General features: G+C 53.9%; 1 protein-coding gene across 2 annotated transcripts in view; it reads left to right on the forward strand.

Annotated features, from left to right (window-relative positions):
• The window catches only part of MYO7B (myosin VIIB), a 73,997-nt gene that overhangs the window by 32,051 nt on the left and 17,566 nt on the right, over positions 1-24,380 (forward strand). The window contains exons 14-26 of one of the 2 annotated variants that reach the window (XM_073807831.1): positions 963-1,126; positions 3,814-3,951; positions 5,746-5,898; positions 6,475-6,573; positions 8,284-8,378; positions 11,167-11,251; positions 12,863-13,081; positions 13,918-14,088; positions 14,958-15,167; positions 15,302-15,469; positions 18,442-18,519; positions 18,668-18,795; positions 22,860-22,986. In XM_073807831.1, coding sequence (XP_073663932.1) covers positions 963-1,126; positions 3,814-3,951; positions 5,746-5,898; positions 6,475-6,573; positions 8,284-8,378; positions 11,167-11,251; positions 12,863-13,081; positions 13,918-14,088; positions 14,958-15,167; positions 15,302-15,469; positions 18,442-18,519; positions 18,668-18,795; positions 22,860-22,986 — 1,835 coding nt within the window. The remainder of the gene's footprint in view (positions 1-962; positions 1,127-3,813; positions 3,952-5,745; positions 5,899-6,474; positions 6,574-8,283; positions 8,379-11,166; positions 11,252-12,862; positions 13,082-13,917; positions 14,089-14,957; positions 15,168-15,301; positions 15,470-18,441; positions 18,520-18,667; positions 18,796-22,859; positions 22,987-24,380) is intronic. The other variant, XM_033860307.2, reaches the window with a different exon arrangement.

A 24,380-nucleotide genomic window follows, 5' to 3' on the forward strand; every position in this document is an offset into this window, starting at 1 on the left:
TGAAGCACAAACCAGAGTTGGCCTGGGTGGGACGGGAGGGTAGAGGGCCCCAGAGAGCTCGTGGAGGCTGCAGGCCCCCCTGGAAGAGATGAAACCCCCTGGGGGGGGGACACAGGGCCTGGGGGAGAGATGAGGTCTCCCTGGGGTGGGGTGCAGGCCCCAGGGGAGAGAGGAGGGAGAAGGCAGGCACTGGCAGCAGAAGAGCAGAGGAAAGGTAAGAGGGGTGACGGGCGATGTGCCCTCTCAGGAAGGTCCCTGGGGGCAGAGGGGCCAGGCAGGCAGGGAGGGGCAGGGGGCGGGCAGGCTAATCAGGCGGAAAGACTGGTGGCGGCTTGGATGGGGGCGGCAGTGGGGATGGGGGCTAGTGCCGGCCGCGGGATGTGGCTGTGGCCGTGACACCGCCCGGCGCTGGTCCCCGGTGATGGAGGCAGGCCTGGAGGGGTGGCCTGCGGGACTCCTGTCGCACCGCGCCCGAGCTGGGTGGGGGACTCTGCTTCCCCATGTAGAGAAATAACTGAGGACGTGGAAGGAGACGTGCCCCATGAGTCCCCCCGGCAAGCTGGGTGCGTGTGAAAAAGCCAGAACTGCAAGCAGTCCTGAGTGCTTTGGACGCTGATCCATGAAATGTCCTCAGTATAATCAGAATAATGGGAACACGAGGAAATGTCCTTGCGTTGCTTTTGCGTTCGAGGACGAAACAGGGCACGTTCTTAAGAAAGCCCACCGTTTACTGTATAATCAGTAAAGCATATCTGGCTGCTTCGGTATTTCTGGAATGTTGAGAAAACAAGTCTTAAGATGTAAACATAGGTAAAGCTTAAATAAAAGCCACCACAGCAGGACGAGACGGCGCTGTATCGCCTGAGAGAGCAGCAGCCCTCTACTGTTGTGTTTCTGCACAATTCATCTCGTGTGGTGAGCTTACTTTCAACCCTGACATAAGAAACTACAACGCCCTGCAGGCTTCCTGGAGAAGAATCGGGACGTGCTGAGCACGGACATCCTCGCCCTGGTCCACTCCTCCCGGAACGAGTTCCTGCGGGAGATATTCGGGCTGCAGTCCTCGGAGCACAAGCGGGGCCGAGGGACCATCGTCCAGATGACGGCAGGCAGCCAGCTCTTCAAGGTGGGCTCGGTGGCCCTGCCCAGCCGGGGGCCTGGGTTCTCGGGTCGGGAATCCTCAGGCGGGGGGCAGAGGTGACTGAAAACGGGGAGAGGGGCTTCAGGGGCAGCGGGCGGGGCGGGGTTGGGGGAACGGGACTCTGCCTGCTTCCCAGTGAGCGGTGGACTCTAGACGGCCCACCTGCTTTGGCTTCTCTTGTTTCTTTCTCTATCTGTCTCTGTGTGTGTTTTGTGTGGTGTGTGTCATGTGGTGTGTGTGTGTGGTGTGTTTGTCATGTGGTGCGCGTGTGTGTGGTATGTGGGGTGTGTGTGTGTGTGTGTGGTATATGGTGTGTGTGTGGTATGTGGTGTGTGTGTGTGGTATGTGGTGTGTGTGTATGTGGTATGTGGTGTGTGTGTGTGGTAAGTGGTATGTGGTGTGTGTGTGGTATCTGTTGTGTTGTGGTGTGTGTGTGTGTGGTATCTGATGTGTGTGTGTGTGTGGTATCTGGTGCGTGTGTGTGGTGTGTGTGTGTGCGTGTGGTATGTGGTGTGTGTGGTATGTGTGGTGTGATGTGTGTGTATGGTATGTGTGGTGTGTGTGTGTGTGTGGTATGTGGCATCTGCGTGTGGTATATGGTATGTGGTGTGTGTGTGGTGTGATGTGTGTGTGTGGTATGTGGTATGTGGCGTGTGCGTGTGGTATGTGGTATGTGGTGTGTGTGTGGTATGTGGGGGGTGTGTGTGTGTGGTATGTGGTGTGTGTGGTGTGTGTGTGTGGTATGTGGTGTGTGTGTGGTATGTGGTGTGTAGTGTGTGTGGTGTATGTGGTGTGTGTGTGGTATGTGGTGTGTAGTGTGTGTGGTGTATGTGTGTGTGTGTGGTATGTGATATGTGGTATGTGGTGTGTGTGGTGTGTGTGTGTGGTATGTGGTGTGTGGTATGTGGTGTGTGTGGTGTGTGTGTGTGTGTGGTGTGTGTGGGGTATGTGGTGTGTGTGGTGTGTGTGGGGTATGTGGTGTGTGTGTGGTATGTGGTGTGTGTGTGGTATGTGGTATGTGGTGTGTGTGTGTGGTATGTGGTGTGTGTGTGTGTGGTGTGTGGTATGTGGTGTGTGTGGTGTGTGTGTGTGTGTGGTATGTGGTGTGTGTGTGTGGTATGTGGTGTGTGTGTGGTATGTGGTGTGTGTGTGGTATGTGGTGTGTAGCGTGTGTGGTGTGTGTGTGGTATGTGGTGTGTGTGTGTGTGTGGTATGTGGTGTGTGTGTGTGTGTGTGGTGTGTGTGTGGTATGTGGTGTATGTGTGGTATGTGGTATGTGGTGTGTGTGTGTGGTATGTGGTATGTGTGTGGTATGTGGTGTGTGTGTGTGGTATGTGGTGTGTATGTGTGGTGTGTGTGGTGTGTGGTGTGTGTCTGTGTGTGTGTGTGTGTGTGTGTGCGTGGTGTGGTGGCAGCAGCACTGAGGCTCCTGGCCAGGGAGGTGGGCAGCAGAGAGCCCCAGGTGCTCCTCAGAGCAGCCTAGGACGCCCCAGCAGGGTGCGGGTCTGCGCACCCCCAGCAGCCATGCCTTCACCCCTGAACAGTGACTGTTCCAGAAAAGCCCTGTGAGTCACCTGGCGAGGAGCTCCCCCACGCCCAGGCAGGGAGATGAGGCCGGCTCAGGGGCTCAGGAACTGTGGGTGCAGCAGAGGACACCCCCTGTCCTCTCCCCTGCATGCTGCACAGTCAGCTCTGGCCACACTGAGGTGCCCTTGACCTCTCATCATCCCAATCCCCACCTCTACTCCTGAGGCTTTAGCGCCCAGGGCCCGCAGCACAGCCACGTGCAGAGCCAGCCCAGGGGGGCACCAGGGAGCCGCGAGGCTGTGCAGGAATTGCCCAGGTCTGGAACCAGGCGGAGCTGGGCCAGACGCTCTGCATTCACAGAGCCAGCCTGGACGTCACAGCGGAGGCCGGAGCACAGCCTACTCCTGGCCCTGTGGGGACACCAGAGCATGTCCCACAGGTTTCAGGGAACAGAATGACAGTGGAGGGAAATGCACATTATTTTATAAGCCAGGACAACAGGAAAATGCTACCCATCGTCATTAGGCCCGCCAGTGATCGCATCCTGCTTTCAGAGGTGTTAAGTGGTGAGCTCGTGTCTCCAGACTGACGCGATTTGGCAGTACACACTCGAGAACATTCGACCTTGGAAAGGTTTGATCAAGGAGCATCGTCCAAGGCCAGCATTGCACAAAAACACACACTACTCTTGGCCCGGGGCTTGGGCTCTTGTTTTCTCTTGCATCCATCATTTTAATACATGTATTTTAAAACTGTATACATTTACTATAATGCTTACAGTGTACAGTATAAAACATTCAAAAAAAGCATATAAAACCGATACAAACACTGAAAATGTAGAATGGTGAGGTAAAGCATTCGCTCCTCACCCTGGTGCATCATCTGTGCGCCCCACTTGGGGGGCCCCACCCCTAGACAGGAGGTTTGCCCTGTCTTACTTGGCTCTGGGTCCCCAGTGTCTAGCTGGGCACCTGCACACGTAGGCACTTGGGGAACCTGTGCTAGATGAATGAATGAGCGATTGGATGAATGTAGCCCTGCCCACCTGCGGGACCTCGGCAGAAGCCCTCACTGTGCCATGGGTCAGCTGTGCCCCAGGCCAAGCTCCCCAGCCCCCCACCTGTGCCCTGTGCTTTTGCCTGCAGTCTGCAGACTCCAGCAAGCGGCCCTCCACCTTGGCGGGCCAGTTCAAGCAGTCCCTGGACCAGCTGATGAAAATCCTGACCAACCGCCAGCCCTACTTCATCCGCTGCATCAAACCCAATGAGTACAAGAAGCCACTGGTAATGCGGGGAGGGAGAAGGCCTCTACTGGATGAGTCTGATGGCATCTGGGGTCATGTCACTCACTCCCCGCACGAGTGTCTGGGCAGCTTTAGAGCTAACTGCCCCCATTTTACAGATGTGGGTACTGAGGCAAGGTGACCAGTCTATGCCATTTGAAGGTCTGTGACCTTCAGGGCTTTGGATCACCCGGACCTCAACTGTCTCAGCCCTGCCATTCGCCTGCCATTGGCCAGGTGTGTTGCTTCTCTGAGCCTCAGTTTTCTCTTCCTTAAATTCAGGACCTGCCTACCTGCAGGGGGCAGCAAGGATTGCACATGACGTTTTTGCCACATCTGCATACGTAAACCACACTCCATAAGGGGCAGCAACCAGTACTGTGATTTTAGAGACTGACACCAACTGCTGGTCACCGAGACCTGAGGCCATGCAGCCCTTGGAAGGCGGCTTTATCTGCTTATGTGTGGGGCGGGGCGAGAGCCTGCTGCCTGCCCAGCCCCTGACACGTGGGCTTGGGAATCCCACCCAGAGGCTGCAAATACAGGACTCCAGAAACTCGGAGATGCCATCTGAGAGGAGATAACATGATTAAAAAAAAAAACTTAAGAAAAGAAATAATATTACGTTAAATGGAGTGCCTTTTTGAAAAGTATAAAATCATATGAAGTTCAGGCTGGCCCAGGAGATCCAAAGTGTGTCTTCCTTAAAGGCACAATGCACAGATGTTAGAGAGTAACTGTGCTCCCAGAGGTCCTCTACCCACGCCCACAGGTGGGGGCCTGAGGGTCATTCTCAGGTCTTGTGGGTGCCCCCGGCTGAGACATTTCTGGGAGTTGGTAGCTGCTGTGCGGGTGTAGGGGAACCCAGGCTGAGGGGCCAGGAAGGCTCAAGGTAGGAACCCTGGCTCAGCCACTCAGGAGCGTGGCCCTGAGCCTCAGGCAGCTGGTCTCTAAGTTGGAGCTGAGTGCCACACCAGGTAGGGCTGTTGTAAAGATTAAAGGCAAAGCACAGGCCCACCGGAAATAATACATGGGAGCTAAGGAGTTGCCCAGAACTAACTACTGTGCGGCCCTAGATGCCACAGGCAGTTGCCTCTGTGGCCCTCTGTGTTTCCAGGTGCTGGTGGGCTTGCCGGATTGGAGGGCTTGCCCCTAGTCCCCAGACACTCCTGGTTGGAGGTGGAGGGGGGCTCTCCAGGGTCCCAGGCATGCAGAGTCTTGGGGCCATGGCTGAGACCCCATACCCCTGTGCAAAGCATCGTGGCCAAGCTCCTGTCCAAATACCCATCTCTGGAGGATGGACAGACTAAGTTTAGAATATTTTCTGACTCAAAGTAGGAAAGGTACTTATTCCTTCCACTAGAGTGTGAGAGGCACGATGGAGGCCCAGCCCGAAGGACTGCAGGGGCACCGGTCACCCCGACACAGGCAAAGCCAGAAGGAAGCCGTGTTCTTTGGCACCGTTGCTTGGGGGCGCTTCAAAAAATGTTAAATGTGGCATATATGCAAAAACACTTCGATACTCCTCATACTTTGCATATTCTGAAAATGCGGGAAGCATCTGGTGTTCTTGTGGATGTCCCAGTTCGTATGTTATCGACTGTTGAGCTCCTCGGAAAATACTTCCAGGACTTTGCAGCGACTTCAACCAAATATCTCCCTTCAAAACAGAACGTTCATGAAACCAAGCGTTTGCTTGGTTCTCCTGCATCTGGTGGACAGCCGAAGGGTTGGTGGCAGGGAGGTCCGGAAGGGGGAGGCCCGCGCCATCAGCCCCTCTCCTCTGCGCCCGCAGCTCTTCAACCGGGAGCTATGCATCTGGCAGCTGCGCTACTCAGGCATGATGGAGACGGTGCACATCCGCAAGTCCGGATTCCCCATCCGCTACTCGTTCGAGGAGTTCTCGCAGAGGTTCAGCGTCCTGCTGCCCAGCGCCGCGCGCAGGGAGGTGTGTGTCCCCGCAGCCCGGCACACGGGCCCCGAGAGGCGGCGTGCGCATCCGCAGAAGCCAGCCGCCTCTGGGCGCCCACACGGCCGCCGTTCCAAGCGGGCTGCCCACCTGATGCCCAGGGCCCCTCCCTGGACTCCAAGCTTTGAAATGACCCCCGTTCCTGCTTCCCTTCTCTAGACGAGGCTAGCGGCTGAATATGTTCCTTCTAGGAGCATCCGCAGTTAAAAGCAAACACTCTCTTTTACGTGGCAGAATGTCACAGAGATGATAAGTGGCCAGGGAGCAGGACACTTCCTGCTTCCTAGCCTTCCCCGAACACTCAGCCATCCTGAAGTTTGGGCTGCCTGTGTCCAACGGCCACACTGAGGCCCCAGGCCCTACAAGGTGTGGTGGCCTCTTGGGCCCCTGGGCCCCACCCTTGATCCAGGGTGCCCAGTGCCTGTGCCCCTGCCCAGGAGCCCCTGACGGCGACCCCTGTGGGAGCAGAAGGACCCCGCTCCCTAGGAAGCCCCCGAGGAGGGACCTCAGGCTGCGGCGTGACTCCACAGAGCCAGTCCTGTTTCTCTTCGGCAGCTTCGGGGCAAGTTTCGCCAGATGACCCTGCGCATCGCCGAAAGCAGGCTGGGCACAGACAAAGACTGGAAAATGGGAAAGACCAAAATTTTCCTGAAGGTGAGACCCTGAACGTGCTGGTCCTCAGCCTCCGGAAGCCTGTGTGGCTGGTCTGGTGCCCGTGGGCGCCTGCGCCGTGCGTGGTCCCTGCCCTCAAGAAAGCCACGCTAGGGAGGAAGGGAGGAGGGCGCCACGGGGAGAGCACGGCCGTGAAAGCCCGGGGGCTTCTCAGAGGAGGACATTTAGGGCAAGGCCTGAGGAGAAGGAGGGACTGCCTCCAAGCCACCGCGGGAGAGCAAGAAGGAGCTGAGGGAGGTCTCCCACTGTCCCGGAGAACAGCCCTTCAGGCCCGGGGCCACAGTCTGCTGTCAGACCTGGGGAAGCCCCGCCCCTGCCTCCCTGGAGAGGCGGGGCTTCAGGCAGGAGCCAGTGTGCCCCCTCCCCCCATGACAGCTCCTTGGCCGGCCAGTACAAGCAGCACCATCTCCCACCTCCCACCTCCCTCTGCATCAACTCACAGGGAGGCTCAAGGTCACGCAGAGGCAGCCTCCCGCCCTTGAGGCTGGCCTTCGGGCCCTCCAAGATTGCGAACTGGGTCAGAGAGCCACAGGGAGAGAACCTCCGTGTCTCCTAGCCTCACACGCCTTGGGCAGGTCAGCAGGGCGAGAAAGAGAAGATCAGGGCTAGAATCAGGGCTCTGCCAGCCGGCCCCGCACCCCACCTCGTCCCCACTGCCCTTCCTGAGGCCTCCACTCTCTCCTCCTCCCCCGTAGAGCCTGCCCAAACGTCCTTGTCTGTCCTCCCAGCCCCAGCTCTCCAGTCGGTCTGTCCGTCTGTCCATGCGTTAGTCAGGTCTGCCTGTGCTGGGACTCTGGGGCTTGACAGGAAGGAAGAAGCAGAGGGGCTTCAGACCCCACTGGGGAGGTGAGGCTGGCAGAGGGAAGAGGTCTGGAGAGTCCCAGGGCCGCTGCCCAGGAGGGTGCGGTATGGAGAGGGGGGTCAGCGTGGATGGACGGCCAAGGAGGAGAGGTGAGTGCCCGCCCCTCCATCCCTCCCCCTCCCTGGCTGCTCCCTGAGGCCACAGTCGGGGGTCTAGTCCATCTCTGTGTCCCCAGGGCCCACCCAGGCACACGCAGAGACCCAGTGCTTGCTTGATGCAAGACTGATGGGGGCAGGAAGGGCCACCAAGCCCCTGGCCTCTGCTCATCACTTACCAAAGGGCTGTGCTGCGCTCTACTCTGCAAAGACAGTCCCTTCCTTCCGGCCCGGGATCCAGGGGGAACAGGGAAGTGGGCCAGGGAAAGTCACCGCTCAGGGATGAATACGGCTCATGACCTCAACACTCTGAATTCTATGCAAAGGCTGGAATTCATGTTTATATGGAAACAAGCATGCATCTGTATTACAGCTGAATGAGCGTTGCACATGAATTTTGGGAAATAAAATACAGCTTTGGGGAAATGTTTTGCCCCCTCTTGGGTTCTCCAGAGCAGAAGTGAAATTTCCCAGATCGAATCAACAAGAAGAAAGAACTAAAATGGGAAGTTCTTGGATTGGGGCTGGGGATGTAGCTGCGGTTCTCTGCTCTGAGCCACATCGGTGGCAGCATGAGGGCCCCTTCCCCTGCCCGCCCTCCTAGGAGCCCCCCTTCCCCTGCCCGCCCTCCTAGGAGCCGTGTGGGAAGAGTCTGAGACACCCTGACTTCTGGCTGCAGGTGGGCGAGTAGGGGTGAGGCAGGGCAGCTGCATGATGAGATCTCTCCCATCCCAGGAAAACCAGGAAACCCTGCTGGCGGTACAGAGGAGCCAGGCCCTGGACAAGGCTGCAGTCAGCATCCAGAGAGTCCTGCGGGGCTACAGATACAGGTGCCTGCCCTGCCCCCTCCCAGCCCATACACCCACCCACCATGTACCCCCCAAGGGCCACATGTTCCCGCTGGTCCCCCTCTCGGGGTAACCGAGGCAGAAGCACTGTCAGGACCTCCTGACCAGGGACGCTGCAGCCTGTGTTGCCCAGAGAATTCTAATACGTTATTTGAATCTTTGGGGTGGAGGGCAAACTCCACCACGGAAGCAAGAGCCCAATGAAGCGTCAGCTCTGGTTTCGACTATATCTCGGCGTTCTCCTTCAGTTGTCTTAGAGAATGTATGGGTTTGGTTTTATGAGGTGGCTGGTTTTGGAGGGAAGGAAAGAACTGTCTTTGACTCAGTTCCCTGGTCAGTAAGAAGATAACGCTTGAATTTCAGTGCAGGTTCAGTAAATCAGCCATATTACCGCCTCCCTCCCCCTCACCACGTCCAGGGGGCTCGGCAGGTCCCATGGTGCCATTCCCTGCTATCCTGTCGGCCTGTTGCCAACCATAGGAAGGCCTGGAAACCCAGATAGGACAAAATGCGAGAAAGTGGCTGAGCCACGGGAATAGCGGCCATGGGCACCAGCAAGCAGGGTCATGAGGCGGGGAGGTGTGGCTTAGAAGGCCATACAGGTTCAGGATTCCCCAGTGGTCTCCACTGCCATTGTTGGGGGTGAGCTCATTACTACCCATCAAGGATGACTTCCTACACAACCCAGGTGAGGGTGGATGTCTAGGCTTTCCACTGGGCATCTTCTGGTGTAGGTGGGGGAACCACAGTCGTTTACATGGTGTTTCACTGGAGTAGACTTGGTTATTATCTAAAAGTTTTCTGCCTTGCTAAACTGCCCCTTTCTTGATCCTTTTGGTAGAGAGAGAAGCCTTTTCTTGGGGTCTTTCTGGTCTGTGCCCATTGTCATTTCTGGATTGCCTACTTCTTCAACTCCTAGTCTGGGGTATGTGAGGCAAAAAGAAATCCAGAGAAGTTACCACTGTGTCTGAGATCCTTAGCTGGTCTTCCTTCTTCTCTCCATCTTTCAGAGTCTTCTTAATGTTTCTTTTATATAATGTCTAGGGGGTTTTAGTTGTAGTTAACAGGAGGAGTAAGGGAAAGTACGTCTACTCCGTCTTCCCAGAAGTGATCACCATTGGTAATTAATGGTGTTCTTGCTGTTCTGGCCAATGCAATTTGACAAGAAATTTAAAGAAAATATAGAAATCAGGGTTTTTCAACTCCAACATTATTGACATTTTGCTTGGATAACTTTTTGTTATAGGGGGCTGTCCTGGGCATTGCAGGATGTTTAGTTGCCAAATGTGCCTGGGGGGCAGAATCACCCCCAGTTGAGAACCACTGGCATAAATATTAGAAAGGAGACAAATTCTCTTTATTTTTAGATAACTCAGTTGTTTACTTTGGCCTTATATTAGAATCGTCATGTGAGTGTGTGTGTGTGTGTGTGTGTGTGTGTGTGTGTGTGTGTACACGCACCAAAAAATATTGAATAGACAGATATACAGATATATATTGTCCACCCATCAACAAAGATTCTGACTTAATTGGACTGGACGGCACCCAGGCATCAATAAATATCGAAGTTCTCCAGATGATTTTTTTCTTGTTCTTTTTTGTTTGTTTGTTTTGGTTTTTGTCCCCCAGTTTTATTGAGATATAATTGACTTACAGTACTGTACAAGTTTAAGGTGTACCACATAATGATCTGACTTATACATATCATGAAACGGTTACCACAATAAGTTTAGTGAACATCCACCATCTCATACAGATGCAGAAACAAAAGAAAACAATTTTCTTTTCCTTGTGATGGAAATCCTTCTTAGGGTTTACTCTTTTAATAACTTTTATATATACCATAGAGCAGTGCTAACTATAGTCATCATGTTGTACATTACATCCCTAGTACTTAATCTTATAACTGGAAGTTTGAACATTTTAACCACCTTCATCCAATTCCCCCTCCCCCAACTCCCCGAAGATGATTTTTAATATGATTGAGATCTACTGTCCTAAACCTAAGAAAATACCCTGAAAAATTATTAGAAGTGTTAAGAAAACTCAGTTAAGTGTGGGAGAAAAGGTACATCCCTATGCACCTCTGACTCCCTAGAGGCGAGGTTTCAGGTTACCTCCTCCAGTTTTCAGCCCTCGTTCCTCCGTGTGGAGGGAGCAGTCTGCTGGAGCTTGCCAGGCTGCCTGGGTCTGGGCGCAGCCCTCTGCTTTGACCTGCCCCCAGAGAGGAGCTCTGGTCCTGAGACTTCTGACCTGATTTCTGGTAAACCCCTGGGCTGGTGGCCAGAGGAGAGGGCAGAGTCTGACAACGAAGAAAAAGTTGGAAATGGGTTTTATCCCTTCAGAGATCTTTGGGGGAAATGAGGAAATTTACTCTCCTCGCTCTAAAAACTGGACTGTCCTCGGGAATTCCCTGGAGGTCCAGTGGTTAGGACTCCTCGCTTCCACTTCAGGGGGCACAGATTCAATCCCTGGTTGGGGAACTAAGATCCCGCAAGCTGTGTGGCGTGGCCAAAAAAAATAAAGAAAAAAAAAAAGAAAAAAGATCAATTTAAATAAATAAATAAGAACTGAACTGTCCTCATTCACAAATTTAGTTGTTGGCAGTAGATTTTAAGTTCCTAACCTGTCTGTCTTTCAGCCTATAAAGGCTTCTGGAAAAGAAATATTGTAGGCATTCATTTCCTCTCTTCCTTCAAAATCAGTTTTTCCCCCCAAAGGCTTTAAAATGTCTGTGGTTGTTACCACTGACTTGTATTTCCGCTTCTAGGAAGGAGTTCCTGAGGCAGAGGCGGGCAGCTGTGACCCTCCAGGCCTGGTGGAGAGGCAACTACAGCCGGAGGAACTTCAAGCTGGTGAGAGGCTCACGTGGGAGGCGGAGCCTGCGGGAGCAGCCGTCCAATTAGAAACGAATGTGGACGTTTGTTTGTGACTGTGAGAGCTGGGGCAGGAAGCATCCCATCAGCCACAGGCATGATCCAGACCTCAGCACCCCACACACTCTTCTTAGCATAGCGTCAGGTCACACAGTTTGCAGGTTTCAAAGCGTTCTCCTGCAGAATTGGGGGCATCTCCAGGGCTAGAATGAGATGACCTGCTCTGAAATTAGATGGTGGCTTTTTTCCCCAATTTCCAGGCAACAGAATAAGTTAATGGATTGATTATTTTCTGTTTCAAGCATTTTTTCCTCATTTTTTCCTTGACCCCAGGCACTGCTAACGAGTGTCTGCGCAACAAGCAAACCAGAGCAACCTTGAACCGTGTCCTGTGGGGCCTGTTTGACTGCTTGCCTTGGTCATGGCTGCGACTGTGGTTGGGACATGCCGTGGTCACGTCAGCAAAACTGACCCACACCTGTCCTCATTCCGTGCTCACAAGGGCACATTGGCAACTGACATGGATGGAAAGGCTCCTTGGGGCCTGTTGCTCTGTGTGCGTCATTTTATTTTTTTTCCTAAATTTCTTAGGTGTAGTTTTTTTTTTAATACATTTATTTATTTTATTTATTTATTTTTGGCTGGCTTGGGTCTTCGTTGCTGCGCACGGGCTGTCTCCAGCCGTGGCTCGCGGGCTCTAGAGCGCCGGCTCAGTAGTTGTGGTGCACGGGCTTAGCTGCTCCGCGGCATGTGGGATCTTCCCGGACCGGGGCTCGAACCCGTGTCCCCTGCATTGGCAGGCGGATTCTTAACCACTGCGCCACCAGGGAAGTCCCCATTTTATTTATTATTAAGCCAACGCTGTATGCCGAGGAACCGAGGCATAGAGAAATTAAGTCATTTCCCCAAGAGCACGCAGTCAGTAAGCAGCAGAGCTGGAGTTGGGAGGTGTGTCTGTGTGACTTCCAAACCTGTAAGATGAAGCATGACCCCTCACACCTGGCAGCCGTTAGGCTGGTCTTTCAGAAGCCAACAGGAGCCATCCCAGAGGCTTAGGGACTGCTGTGACCTAGGGTGTGTTTGCAGCATAGAAGCAGGTACTCATAGTTTATCATTTCCTCTTTATTTTCAAGATCCCTGAGGGATTAGCTTGATGGAGCCGGCCATAGGCCTCCACACAGGTACTCCAGCTCCACACAAGCTGGCTGGACTTGGCGGCAGGTGTGAAAAGCAAGGCCTCTGGAATCGTATCACGCATGTGACACGCAAACCAGTTCTCTGTTACTGGTAGAACTCCCAGGAAACTACTTTATTATTGACGCCATTTAAAAAGACTTCGTTAGCACTAATTTGATGCCAGGCTCTGTTCTAACTGCTTTACAAGTGTAACTAACTCATTTAATATGCTTGTACTCACAGGCACATAAAATTTTAGCACTAGCGCTTATGCCATAAAGCAGGTAGCTGTAAAGCTAATTTGTGAGGACACCTTGCCCCTTGCTCTCTGTCCCCTCGGGAAGGCCTTTCTCTGCTCTGTGCCCTGCTGGGCCCAGGCCTCTCTGTGAGTGCCCGTCCTTCTTGCCTCCGCAGATCCTCCTGGGTTTTGAGCGTCTGCAGGCCATTGCCCGGAGCCACCTGCTGGCAAAGCAGTACCAGGACATGCGGCAGAGGATGGTCCAGCTGCAAGCCCTCTGCAGGGGCTACCTGGTGCGCCAGCAGGTCCAGGCCAAGAGGAGGGCAGTGGTGGTCATCCAGGCGTACGCCAGGGGCGCAGCTGTCCGGCGGAACTTCCGGCGGCAGAAAGCCAATGTAGGTGGTCACTGCCCTCTCGGGCAGATGGGAGGTGGCTGGGCCCAGGTGAGGGAGGGTAGGCGGAAGGAATGGGCAGCAACATAGGGCTCTCGCCAGACACTTCTGCCCCCTCCAAGTCCAAAAATACCAAGAAATACCAAGAGGAGCCTTCAAGAGAGTCCTGGCAAGAGAGGTGGGAGGGCAGGGAACAGGGGAGCGGCGCCGAGATGCATATCCCTGCGTTTTGAAATTTCACCCTTGCGTGATCCCATTTCCTCCATTCGGAGAGCATCTGAGACTCTGCCTCACTCCTCAGAACTTGCTCATTTGGCAGTGGTGATAAGGAAAGAGGGCCTAGGATGAAGTCTTCCCCTGCTCCGTAGATGAAAATGGGTCCACGGGGCACAGTGCTAGTACAGTGGCCAGAGCAGGAAAGAGTGCAGAGCCCCAGACACGTCAGCAGCGTGTTCCTGCCCCCACATGGCCCCGGACGGGCCACAGACCAGGGCAGGCCCAGGGCCCCCTCCCAGGGGAGCCTTGGTACTCTTTGTGAAGGGACCAGGTGGGCCTGAGTGGGTTTTGCAGCTAGGTTCTGGGGCTGTTCGGGCTTTGGCGTGGTACCCTGTGTGGACAAGCAAGCACCTCCCCTCTCGGGACCTCTAATTATCCACTGGGAAAGGAGAAGCCCAGGCTGGTGGATCTCCAGTCCCTGTCGCTTTTAAAACCTAGGATTTTAGAGGGAAATGTATTGATTCGGACAAATATGGCGGGAGGAGGTTTATTTGGCTCCCGGGAGGGGCTTGCCCCAGCCGGGCCTGTGGTAACCGTGGCCCCCCCCCGGGGTGTCTGTGCAGGAGTCTCTGGTCATCCCTGCTGCAGAGCAGAAAAGCCCAAGCGCCGTCCCCAGCAGGAAGCGTAAGTCCATCTACGACACTGTCACCGACACGGAGATGGTGGAACAGGTGTTCGGCTTCCTGCCTTCCCTGATGGGCGGGCCGGAAGGCCAGGCTACACCGCACGTCAAGGTAAGATAGGCCCTGCCGGCCCAGCAGCGAGGGGGGCTGTGTCTAGGGGCCAACCTCTAGGCTTTCCTGAAAAGCCAAGACTCAGCTCGGGGAGCCGATGGAGTAGGTAGGTGTTGAAGTGAGTTCTGCGGTCCTGGGTGAAGAGGCAGGGAAAACAGGAGCGAGGGTCTCTGTGGTCAAACCCTTTCAAGTTGAGCAGGTTTCTTACCTGCAAGACTTCCTAGAGCCCTTACTGCGCGAATGTCATTGGGCTTTCAATCGGGCAGCGTTTCCCGCGTGCGTTTGGCCCCCGTCACAGAGCACCTCGGTGGCTGCCGCTCTGCAGTATGTGACCTGGGGACCCGAGGTAGAAAGCGCACGGCAAGAGGAGGGCGTGTCTGATTTGGGGGCAGCTCCGGAGCTGTCCCGTTGACTCGCACCGCATCCTGCTCTGGGCCAGTGACCTAGGGGCTCCCCAAGGTGCTCATGCCTCCCCCTCCCCCCGCCCAGGCTCCCCCCCCACCCAAAACAAATCATCTGTGCAGTGCGGCCAGCCCGGCCCCCCTCCACTGGAGGAGCATTTGACAGAAGCAAGCAGGAAGCGGGTAGGGAGTGGGGGGTGCCTGGAGAGCCCAGGTCTGCAGGCAGAGGGTGCCAGGTACCTGGGGCTTTCACACCGAGGCCTGCCCAGCACCCGGCAGCCCACCAGGGGCCCACCGAGGGTGAGAGTCGGGGAGGTCCCCAACACAAGGGGCAGTGGATAATTCTGCACCCCGTCAATAACCAGACAGACCCTTCTTGGGGTTCCCTGGCCCCCAAAGATGCACACGCTGCCAGGTCACATCTGAAAGGACAGCAGACCCTTGTCCCTCTCTCTCACTGGCACCCAGGATCTGGAAGAGAGGACCCAGAAGCTACCCGAGGTTGACCTGGACACAGTCCCCATGATGGAGGAGGCCGAGGAGGACGCAGACGGCCTGGCCGAGTACACCTTCCCCAAGTTCGCCGTGACCTACTTTCAGAAATCAGCCAGCCACACCCACATCCGGCGGCCCCTCCGATACCCTCTGCTTTACCACGAGGAGGATGCCGACTGCTCGGTACCTGGTTCTCTGGTTTCTAGTGGCTCAGGCCTCCCCCTGGTTCAGCGGGAACCAGGCACGGACGGGGTTCTGTGGGCTCCCCGCTGCGTGGAGCTGGCTTCCAGCTGGGCACTCTGTCCCCGTCTCCCCAGGCCGCCCTGGCTGTGTGGAACATCATCCTGAGGTTCATGGGTGACATCCCGGAGCCCGTGCTCTTTGCCAGGAACACCCTGCGTGGTGGCTCGGTGATGCCGCAGACCCATGACACCCCGGGCAGGGAGAGCGGTGCCCAGCCTCCGGCACACGGCGGATCCACACAGGTGCGCAGTGGGCGGGGGCACAAAGGGCGTACTCCCTTCCGGGGTCCCCAGGCCCCGGAAGCTGGACTGGAAGGGGGAGGCAAGACGTGGAGTGAGCACCACCTGCTGGACCCAGGGGCCCCCGAGGCTTTTCAGTCTTGAATGGCGCTCAGGAACTCATGAGTCAGGCATCACACCCAGGACTTTGTGAATTCATCCAGTCATCATAGGAGAGGATCTCCCAGGCTCTGAACACTGGGCTTGACCTGAACATTGGACAGTAATACTAACAACAGATGTTATGACTGACTGGCGACGTGCTATGTGCCAGTTGCTTGTCTTCAGTTTATTTCCAGTGGAGCCATCCCTACAAGGTAGGGATCATTAAGTTTATTGTAGCTAGAGAAACTGAGAAGTGAAGTGACTTGCCCCAGATCACAGTGAATACGTGTGACACAGCTGGGCTTTGAATCCATTCTGCTGAATTCAGAGACCAAATTCCTTACCCATGTTCTGCCCTGTCCTCTGATGGAAGGTTAATTCACATCCATGTTTGGTCAGAAGTCCTTCCTAAAGCCCTGGTTTCATGATGTCATCTTAGTGGAATTAACCAAAATAGTCCAAAGGAATGACACAGCAGTGATAGCACTCGGGCCCACCAGCATTAGGAGTCCCACGATTGCCTATGATTCTGACACCAATTCCAATGTATGTGGATTTTTCCCCACACCAAGACTTCTCAGTACCAGCTGGGTGTCCTACAATTCAACTCAATCCTGACACTATCTGTCTGGAGATAGCGTCTGATTCCACAGATGAAGGGCTCCATCCTTCAAGATGACCCCTGCTTCAGCACAAGTCCAGATTGTTCCTCATTTGCTGACCCACTGGCTATAATCAGAGGTTCCCACGACACCCTCCTTGGGTTTAATTTGCGAGAGTGGCTCAGAGAATTCGGAGCAACATTTTACTTACTATATTACTGGTTTATTATAAAAGGATACAACTCAGAACAGCCAGATGGGAGAGAGGCATAGGGCATGGTGTGGGGAAAGATTAAGACGCTTCTATGGGGAATTCCCAGGTGGTCCAGTGGTTAGGACTCCATACTTTCACTGCTGAGGGCCTGGGTTCAATCGCTGGTCGGGAAACTAAGATCCCACAAGCCACACGGTGCAGCCAAAAAATAAATAATAAATAATAGGGAAAAAAAAAGCAGCTTCCATGTCCTCTCCAGGCACCACTCTCGCTAAATCTCCAAGTGGTCACCAACCTGGAAGCTCTCTGAACCCTGTTCTTTTGGGGTTTTCCGCAGGCCTCATTACATAGATACGATGGATGAAATCATTGGCCGCTGAGCCAGCTGAACTCAATCTCCCGCCCCTCCCCCCTCCCCTTGTCCCCTGGCAACCAGACCCACCCTTAGGTGCTTTCCAAAAGTCACCTCATTAACATAAAAAGACACCTTTATCATAGGAAATTCCAAGGGTTTTAGGAGCTCTGTGCCAGTAATGGGGACAAAGACCAAATACATATTTCTTATTAGAAATCACAGTATCACAGTGCCCCATACCTCAGCTCAGATAGCTGTGAGGTCCTGTGTGCAGACCAACTGCATAGACATCTAAGGGAGTCTGCAGCCTGGCATCACGTGGCCAGATCTGGTCCAGGGATTACATGGAAGTTGCCCAAACTCAAGCCCTGACTCCCTGACCTCTAGAGATGTGGGCTGTGCAGAGTGTAATAGTCATTCATTGCTGTGTAACAAATTACCCCTTAAATTTGACAGCTTGAAACAGCCCACATTCGTTATCTCAGACAGTTTTTGAGGGTCAGGAACAGCTTAGCTGGTTAGTTCGGGCTCAAGGTCTCTGGTGAGGTTGCAGTCAAGCTGTCATCTCCAAGCTCGACTGGGGCTATGGGATCTGCTTCCAAATGGCTCCCTCACATAGCTGCTGGCAGGAGACCTCAGCTCTGGCCACCTGGGCCTCTCCGTGGTGCTGCCCGAGTGTTCTCACATATGCTTCCTCCACAATGAGTGACCTCAGAGAGACAGCAGGAAGGGAGCTTCAATGCCTGCATGCCACGGTGGGTGAGAATGTCAGGAGGCAAGGGCCACTGGGGGCCACCTTGGAGGCTGGCCACCTCTCAGGGGATGCTGGGAAGTGGTCCAGCCACTGGCACCTCTGGAAGGTGAGCACAGGGAGGAGTGGCTTCCCAGAGGTCAGATCTCGAATGTTCCTTCCTGCACACTTATTAAGCACCCACTGTGTGCCCCCCGAGGAGGAGCAGTGGGCTGAGTGAGCCTTGCCCACCCTCGCCCGCCAGCCTACCATGTTTTATGTTTGTCCCCTGTGTGGCAAACCAGTTTTAGCCCAGCCAGAAGCTGGTGCCCAGCCCTGGACCCGGTCCCACATTGAGCTCTAATTTTGGCAGGAACTTCTCATGACACCATCAGGACAGGGTGTGACCCCTGCCTAAGGAGACCAGCAGATCACGATGGCTGGGGGCAGACCCCTCCCCACCCAGACCAGGCCCCGCAGCTTAGAATCTTCTCATCTCTGGGAAAGCCCTACCTTGCAGTGGGTGGAGTGTATTCCAATTCATCCACCAAATTGTCACAGAGAATGACCATAGCCTGGGGCTGTCCTGGGCACCTGGGCTCAGACCCAGCCCGCTTGGCTGGCAAGAAGTCCAAGCTTTGGAATCAGGACAGTCCTGAGCCCTCCCAGAGGGTGGGTGACTGGCCGAGCAGCTTTTGTCCAGTTTCTCACTTTCCCTCGCCTCTGTTTCCTCACTCAGCTGTGAGGATGGCAATGCACACCTGTCAGTGTTGCACAGCTCGGTCAAGATGAGGGGCTGCTCGGCGCTTTGTCAATCGGCTGGGAAATGGCTGGGGGATCTGGAGACTAGCCCCACCCTAGGCACTGTTGGGTCAGATTGGGAGGTGCTACCCCAGCTCACCATCCCTCAAGAACTGTCTCCGTCCACAGAGGCCCAACCACAGGGACAGAGGGACCAAGGACATCTCCTCCATGAAGCTGAAGCGGTCCTCCAGGGTCACGGGCCAGGTGAGCCCAGGGACAGGGGACCTGGGCCTGTTCCCAGCTCTGCCGCCTGCTGGCTGGCCTGCGGCAGCATTCCAGGCTTTCGCCCGGTTTCCTCCTTTGCAAATGGGAAGAATCTCAGCTGTCCTGACTGCCGCCTTTGGGTTTCAAGGTGGCCAGCCAGCTGAATATCAGGGAAGAGGCATTTGATCCTGACGAACCCATCTCAGACGGACCCATGTCCAATCTGGAGAAGGTGCAGTTCATTGTGGGTTATGCCATCCTGCGGCCCAGCCTCAGGTCAGTCCCCACCCCCGTCGCACCCCATTCAGAACATGGGACCCCTCATTGGCTCTCAGCCCATGGCTGCAGCCCTGTCCTGCTCCCTACCCTGGGGCCTGCAGGCTGGGTCTCAGGACAGCAGACGTTATCATCAAGGGTTCTCTATTTGCTCTGGGTTAAAACCCCTGGGTGAAACCCAGTTTTAGGAAGACAAATTCATCATGGGCTGGTGATTCATTTGATAACCAGCTTTAATGCAAGTCCGTTTAAATGGGCAAGTCCCTCATTTATGTTATATATATTTTACTTTATATACAATTTGCTTTACAGGAATTGTGTTTTTATAGAAATTTAAAGAACCATGTATACTGCTTTCAGGGACAGACTACTGTATCTCAAGGGTTCACATATTTTAAGTTATTATTTTTAACCAAATTGGGGGAATTTGGGGCATTATTTCTTCAAATGTTTTTTTCTACTTCATTCTCTCTCTCTTTTCCTTTGAACTCTAATTAAACCTATGGAAGACTTTTATATTATCCCTCACATCCCTGAGGGTCTGTTCATCCCTGCTTTCTTTTTTTCTCTTCTGTTCTTCAGATTGGATAGTTTCTATTAATCTATCTTCACATTCACTGATTTTTCTTTGGTCTTCCCCAGTCTGCTATTATACCCATCCAACATTTTTTTAAAATTTCAGATGTTATATTTTTCAATTCTAGAGTTTGCAATTGGTTCTTTTTTATAGTTTCTGTTTCTCTGCCAAGATATCCTGTTTGTTCATTCACTATGAGCATAGTGTCCTTTACATCTTTGAGCACAGTTATGGTAGTTTTTAAACCTTTTATGATAAATCCAATATCTGGTTCATCTTGGGGCCAGTTTCCACTGATTGCCTTTTCTCTTGAGAATGGTCATGTTTTCCTGTTTCCTCATATGTCCAGTACCTGACTGTTATTTTCTCAGAAATCTAGTACTTTGGGGTTGTATCCTAGACATTTGGGGATGATATGCTTAGAGACTCTGGAATCTGTTGTATTCCTTCAGAGAGTGTTGACTTTTCATTTTGGCAGACAAGTAACTTGGGTGGATTCAAACTCTGCCTCCCTTTGGTGAGCAGCACCTGGAAACCCTGTTCAGTTATTTTAGCCTTTGCTGGACTACCTGGAGTCTTCCCCACACATGTGTAGATCAAGGGTGAGCCAGAGATTCAGAAAGATTTTATATGCAAAATGTAAGGCTCCTCTTCTTTGGCTGTCTTCATTACAGGATTTCTCTTTTCACTTTCAACTGCTGTGGGTACCCAAACTCTGTCTTCTGGTTCTTCAAGCCAGTAAGACTAGCGTTTTAGCTGCCTGCATGACACTAACATGGCAACTCTTCCAACTTAGTTGGTTCTACTGGTAATTCTCTCATGGTTAGTCCTCACTGGCCACCACACCCTCCAACATGGCAGACCCATATAAGATGATTGTGGGTTCTTCAGATACCCTGTAGGCACTTCCGCACAGTCCTGACCCCAGCTGGGGCCATCGCTGTCTCAGGGATCCCTTGAGGTTCTCTGTCATCTCTAGACCCTAATGGAACATACCACAGCCTCTTAACCACTGGGACCCTCTGGAACGATGGTTGGCCTGCTTGTGTGGATCCCAGCAAGATGCCTGAAGCTCAGCTCCTTCCATGGCCTCCTCTTGGTCAACCGACACCCATCCACGCTTGCCCCACCAAACTGTACAAGTGCAGTTCTCAGCTCTTGACTGTTCTTTCTCCATCTTGCCCATCAAGGGTGGCTTAGACTTCTCTAGCAGGAAGCAGACACTAGTCTCTTGTTCATGGAGACCCCCAACTTGTATCTCCAGGGGACACAAACGAAGCACTCTCAAGAGCTCTGTCGTCATGCCCCATTCCAGTACCCTGGGGTGGTCCAATGGGCTGCTGGGGCTCATCATGCCTCAGATGGGGAGTGAGATGGGTCCCGTCTCTAGCAGACAGTCCCCATCTCCATTAGCAGTTCTCCTGGGTCCCCCCTCACTCCCCCTCACTTAGATGTAGTGAAGATGAGCCAGAGATCTCTCTACTCCCATGAAGTCGCTTCCAGGAATCACCTTTCAAATTTCTCACCTTCCTTTATGCAGGCTGGAGATGGCGTGCTGGCTGGACTGGTTCTGCCATCTTTTAGTAAATCCTACAAGAGAGTATCTCTTTAGAATATTGAGTATTATCATCTGTTTATCCTTGGCTTTGGAGTCTTAGCCAAATTCCAAGACAAAGCAAATGCCCCACTTCACATCCAGCCACACGTTTGATAAATGTTTATTAAGTACCTGCTCAGGGCCAGGCCCTGGCCTGTGGGCTGGGGATGTAGAGATGAAGGCAACGTGTCTCTGTCCTCAAGGAGCCCATCCTTTGTTGGGGAGCATGGGAGGACCCGGAGACCCACAATAACTGCCTGTGCTAAGGTGGTGATCCAGTGGGGGCGCCGAAAAAGAGTAGGGCCAGGTGGGGTGGGAAGGAGGAGGGGTGTTCGCTAGACAGAGGGAGAGGGTGATCAGGGTCACAGAGTTCTGAAACAGCCTGAGGGTCTGGAATTCCAGATGATTTGTCCCAGCTGGGGCCCGGAGTTTGAATTCAATCCTTAGAGCACAGGGAAAAGCTTTAAGAGAGGACCATGATCATAGATGACTTCCAGAAAGATCTTCCTGGCAATGACATGGAGGGATGGAGCCTGGGGGTGGGAGGCCTGGAGAGGGCTGCTGCAGAGCTGATGAGGGAGCCCAGGGAGCAGAAGTGGAGAGCAGGGGACAGAGAAATTTTCCAGGAGACAGATAGTAGGATGTGGTGGCTGGTGGGTGGAGTCTGGGGTGGCCCCCAGATTTCCCATCTGGGAGAGTGGTTGATGGCAGTGCCTGCAGAGGCTGCAGAAGGAGGAGGTCTGCTGGGACTGACTGTACTGGCCCAGGAAAGCTGGCCGTGCACATCTCCTCTGAACTCTGTGGTCAGCGACGTGACATTGGTAGCTTGAAATCAGCACTGGTGGGAATATTTACACCACAGAAATTGGCAAATGCAATGAATTTCAGGGCTTTTTCCCCCAGAAGAGTTGGTTGTTAAACATTTAGGAGTATACCGCTGTGTAATTAGGGGAAAGAGGCTGGTCTCTGGATGTGTGAGGTCGGAGAGGCTAATGTGACAATTTTATAAGTTGATAGAGGCTTGAGTCAGCAGGGAAGAGTGGAGGAAAGCCCCTTCCCCAAGAGGACACAGAGAAGAGAGGCTCATGAGCCTGTGGGAATGGGAACTGATCAGGAGGTGAGGAGTTGAGGGGTTCTCCCTTGAAGTCCCCACTCTCCTCCCTGCAGTGGCGGGGTGGGGGGTGCTGCATTCAGGGGAAGGGGGAGGACCTCTAGGCAGAGGGAAAGGTTTGAAATAACTGTGAGGTTGGGGAAAGGAACAGATCAGATTAGGCTGATCTACTAGGAGCAGGGCTTTGGCTGGAGACCCCTCGGCCCTCCCTGTAGCTGTGACCCACAGCTGGAGGGTCAAGGTGCTGTGAGCAGAGTGGGTGAGGGCGGGAGCAAAGGCCCAAGGGGCCGAGATGACTGACTGGGAGGACGGAGGGCTGAGGCCTTGGGAAGACAGGAAACAAGGGCTATCAGGAACGGGGGTGCAGAGGGACTTCCCTGGTGGTCCAGTGGTTAAGACTCCATGCTCCCAATGCAGGGGGCCCGGGTTCAATCCCTGCTCAGGAACTAGGTTCCGTGTGCCGCAACTAAGACGCAGCACAGCCAAATAAATAAATAAATATTAAGGGGGAAAAAAAAAAGGAGTGGGGCTACAGAGCCCACTGGGGAGACATTGGAGGGAGCACAGTCCTGGGAGATGACAGGGTCCACGGTGGGCCTGGATGTGAGGAGGTGAGGGTGTGCAGCAAAAGCAATTGGAGGCGAGGAGGCTGGAGGTCCCCCTGCAGACATGTCTGCCCCTAGGGGTGCAGAAGGAGCTGTGTGCCCCTGTGCCCCGTTCTCCTCTTCTCCCCCAGAGCCAGCCCCCTGCCTGGCCTCCCAGTGCTCCGTGTCTTTTAGGGACGAGATTTACTGCCAGATCTGCAAGCAGCTCTCGGAGAACTACAAAACAAGCAGCCTGGCCCGGGGCTGGATCCTGCTTGGCCTGTGCCTGGGCTGCTTCCCGCCCTCGGAAAGGTTCATGAAGGTGGGAAGGGCCGGGGGCAGGGGCTGAAGGCGGGGGCAGCACGGGTGGGCCCAGGGCCCTGGAGCAGGTCCAGACATCCTGACGCATGCATGGCCCAGTTTTCCTGCTACTGCAGGCCAGGATGGGTATCAGTGCCTGGGCTTCTTTGAGCCTCAGTTTCCCATCTGCAAAAAAGGATGCTCCTTCCAACCTCTAATCAGGATCTGCAGAGTCATCTTACCTGGGCTCAGTCACCAGGAGACAATGAGACAATCAATGGGTGCAGTGGGCATTGAAAAGGCAAAGGGGTCTGAGGAGTGAGCACCAACCAGAGATTGGCTGCAGCATCTCTCTCTAGGCCTTAGAACTAACAAGGGAGGTGCTTTCAAGTGTTGGAGGCCCCAGCCTTTGCTACTCTAATATACCTTTTGGTTCTGATGATAAAAGTAATATGTAGGGGGCTTCCCTGGTGGCGCAGTGGTTGAGAGTCCACCTGCCGATGCAGGGGACACGGTTCGTGCCCCGGTCCGGGAAGATCCCCCATGCCGCGGAGCGGCTGGGCCCGTGAGCCATGGCCGCTGAGCCTGCGCGTCCAGAGCCTGTGCTCCGCAATGGCAGAGGCCACAACAGTGAGAGGCCCGCGTACCGCAAAAAAAAAAAAAAAAAAAAAAATGTAATATGTAGGATATGAAGAAAATCTAGAAAGAAAATAAGTCATCCCCACACCCAGAGGTAACTTCCATTACAATTCCTGGCCTTTTGTGGTGTGATAGGGTCATACTTGGAATCACATAGAAAACAATATCACTACCTCTTGTCCCTTCAGGGACAGCAGGAAGTGTGGTCACCCTGGCCATCTGCCCTAGGCCCTGGGCCACCCTTGACACCAGTAAACCCTTGCAGGCTGCATCTCCTCAAAGAATCTCTCTGAGAGACAAAAACGTTTTCAATGCCTTGTTTCAGCATCTTATCAAACATATTTTGAACATCGGCTCTCCTGCAGCTTTCACTTATCTTATGTGTCTTCTCGTGTCATAAACTGTTCCCAAATGGCAGTGCTAATGCCATCTGTTCGTGCTGTCCCAGCACGTATTTCACTCATTGATGGACACTTAAGATCCATCTTCCAATTGCCCATCACCATAAACACCACTATGATTAAAAACTATAGGGACTTCCCTGGTGGCACAGTGGTTAAGAATCTGCCTGCCAGTGCTGGGGACATGGGTTCGAGCCCTGGTCCGGGAAGATCCCACATGCCGCGGAGCAGCTAAGCCCCTGCGCCACAACTACTGAGCCTGTGCTCTAGAGACAGCAAACCACAACTACTGAGCCCACGCACCACAACTACTGAAGCCCATGCGCCCTAGAGCCCATGCGGCACAACTACTGAGCCTGCATGCCACAGCTCCTGC

The sequence above is a fragment of the Tursiops truncatus genome, chromosome 7, assembly GCF_011762595.2.
Source record: "Tursiops truncatus isolate mTurTru1 chromosome 7, mTurTru1.mat.Y, whole genome shotgun sequence".
Taxonomy (NCBI): Eukaryota; Metazoa; Chordata; class Mammalia; order Artiodactyla; family Delphinidae; genus Tursiops; species Tursiops truncatus.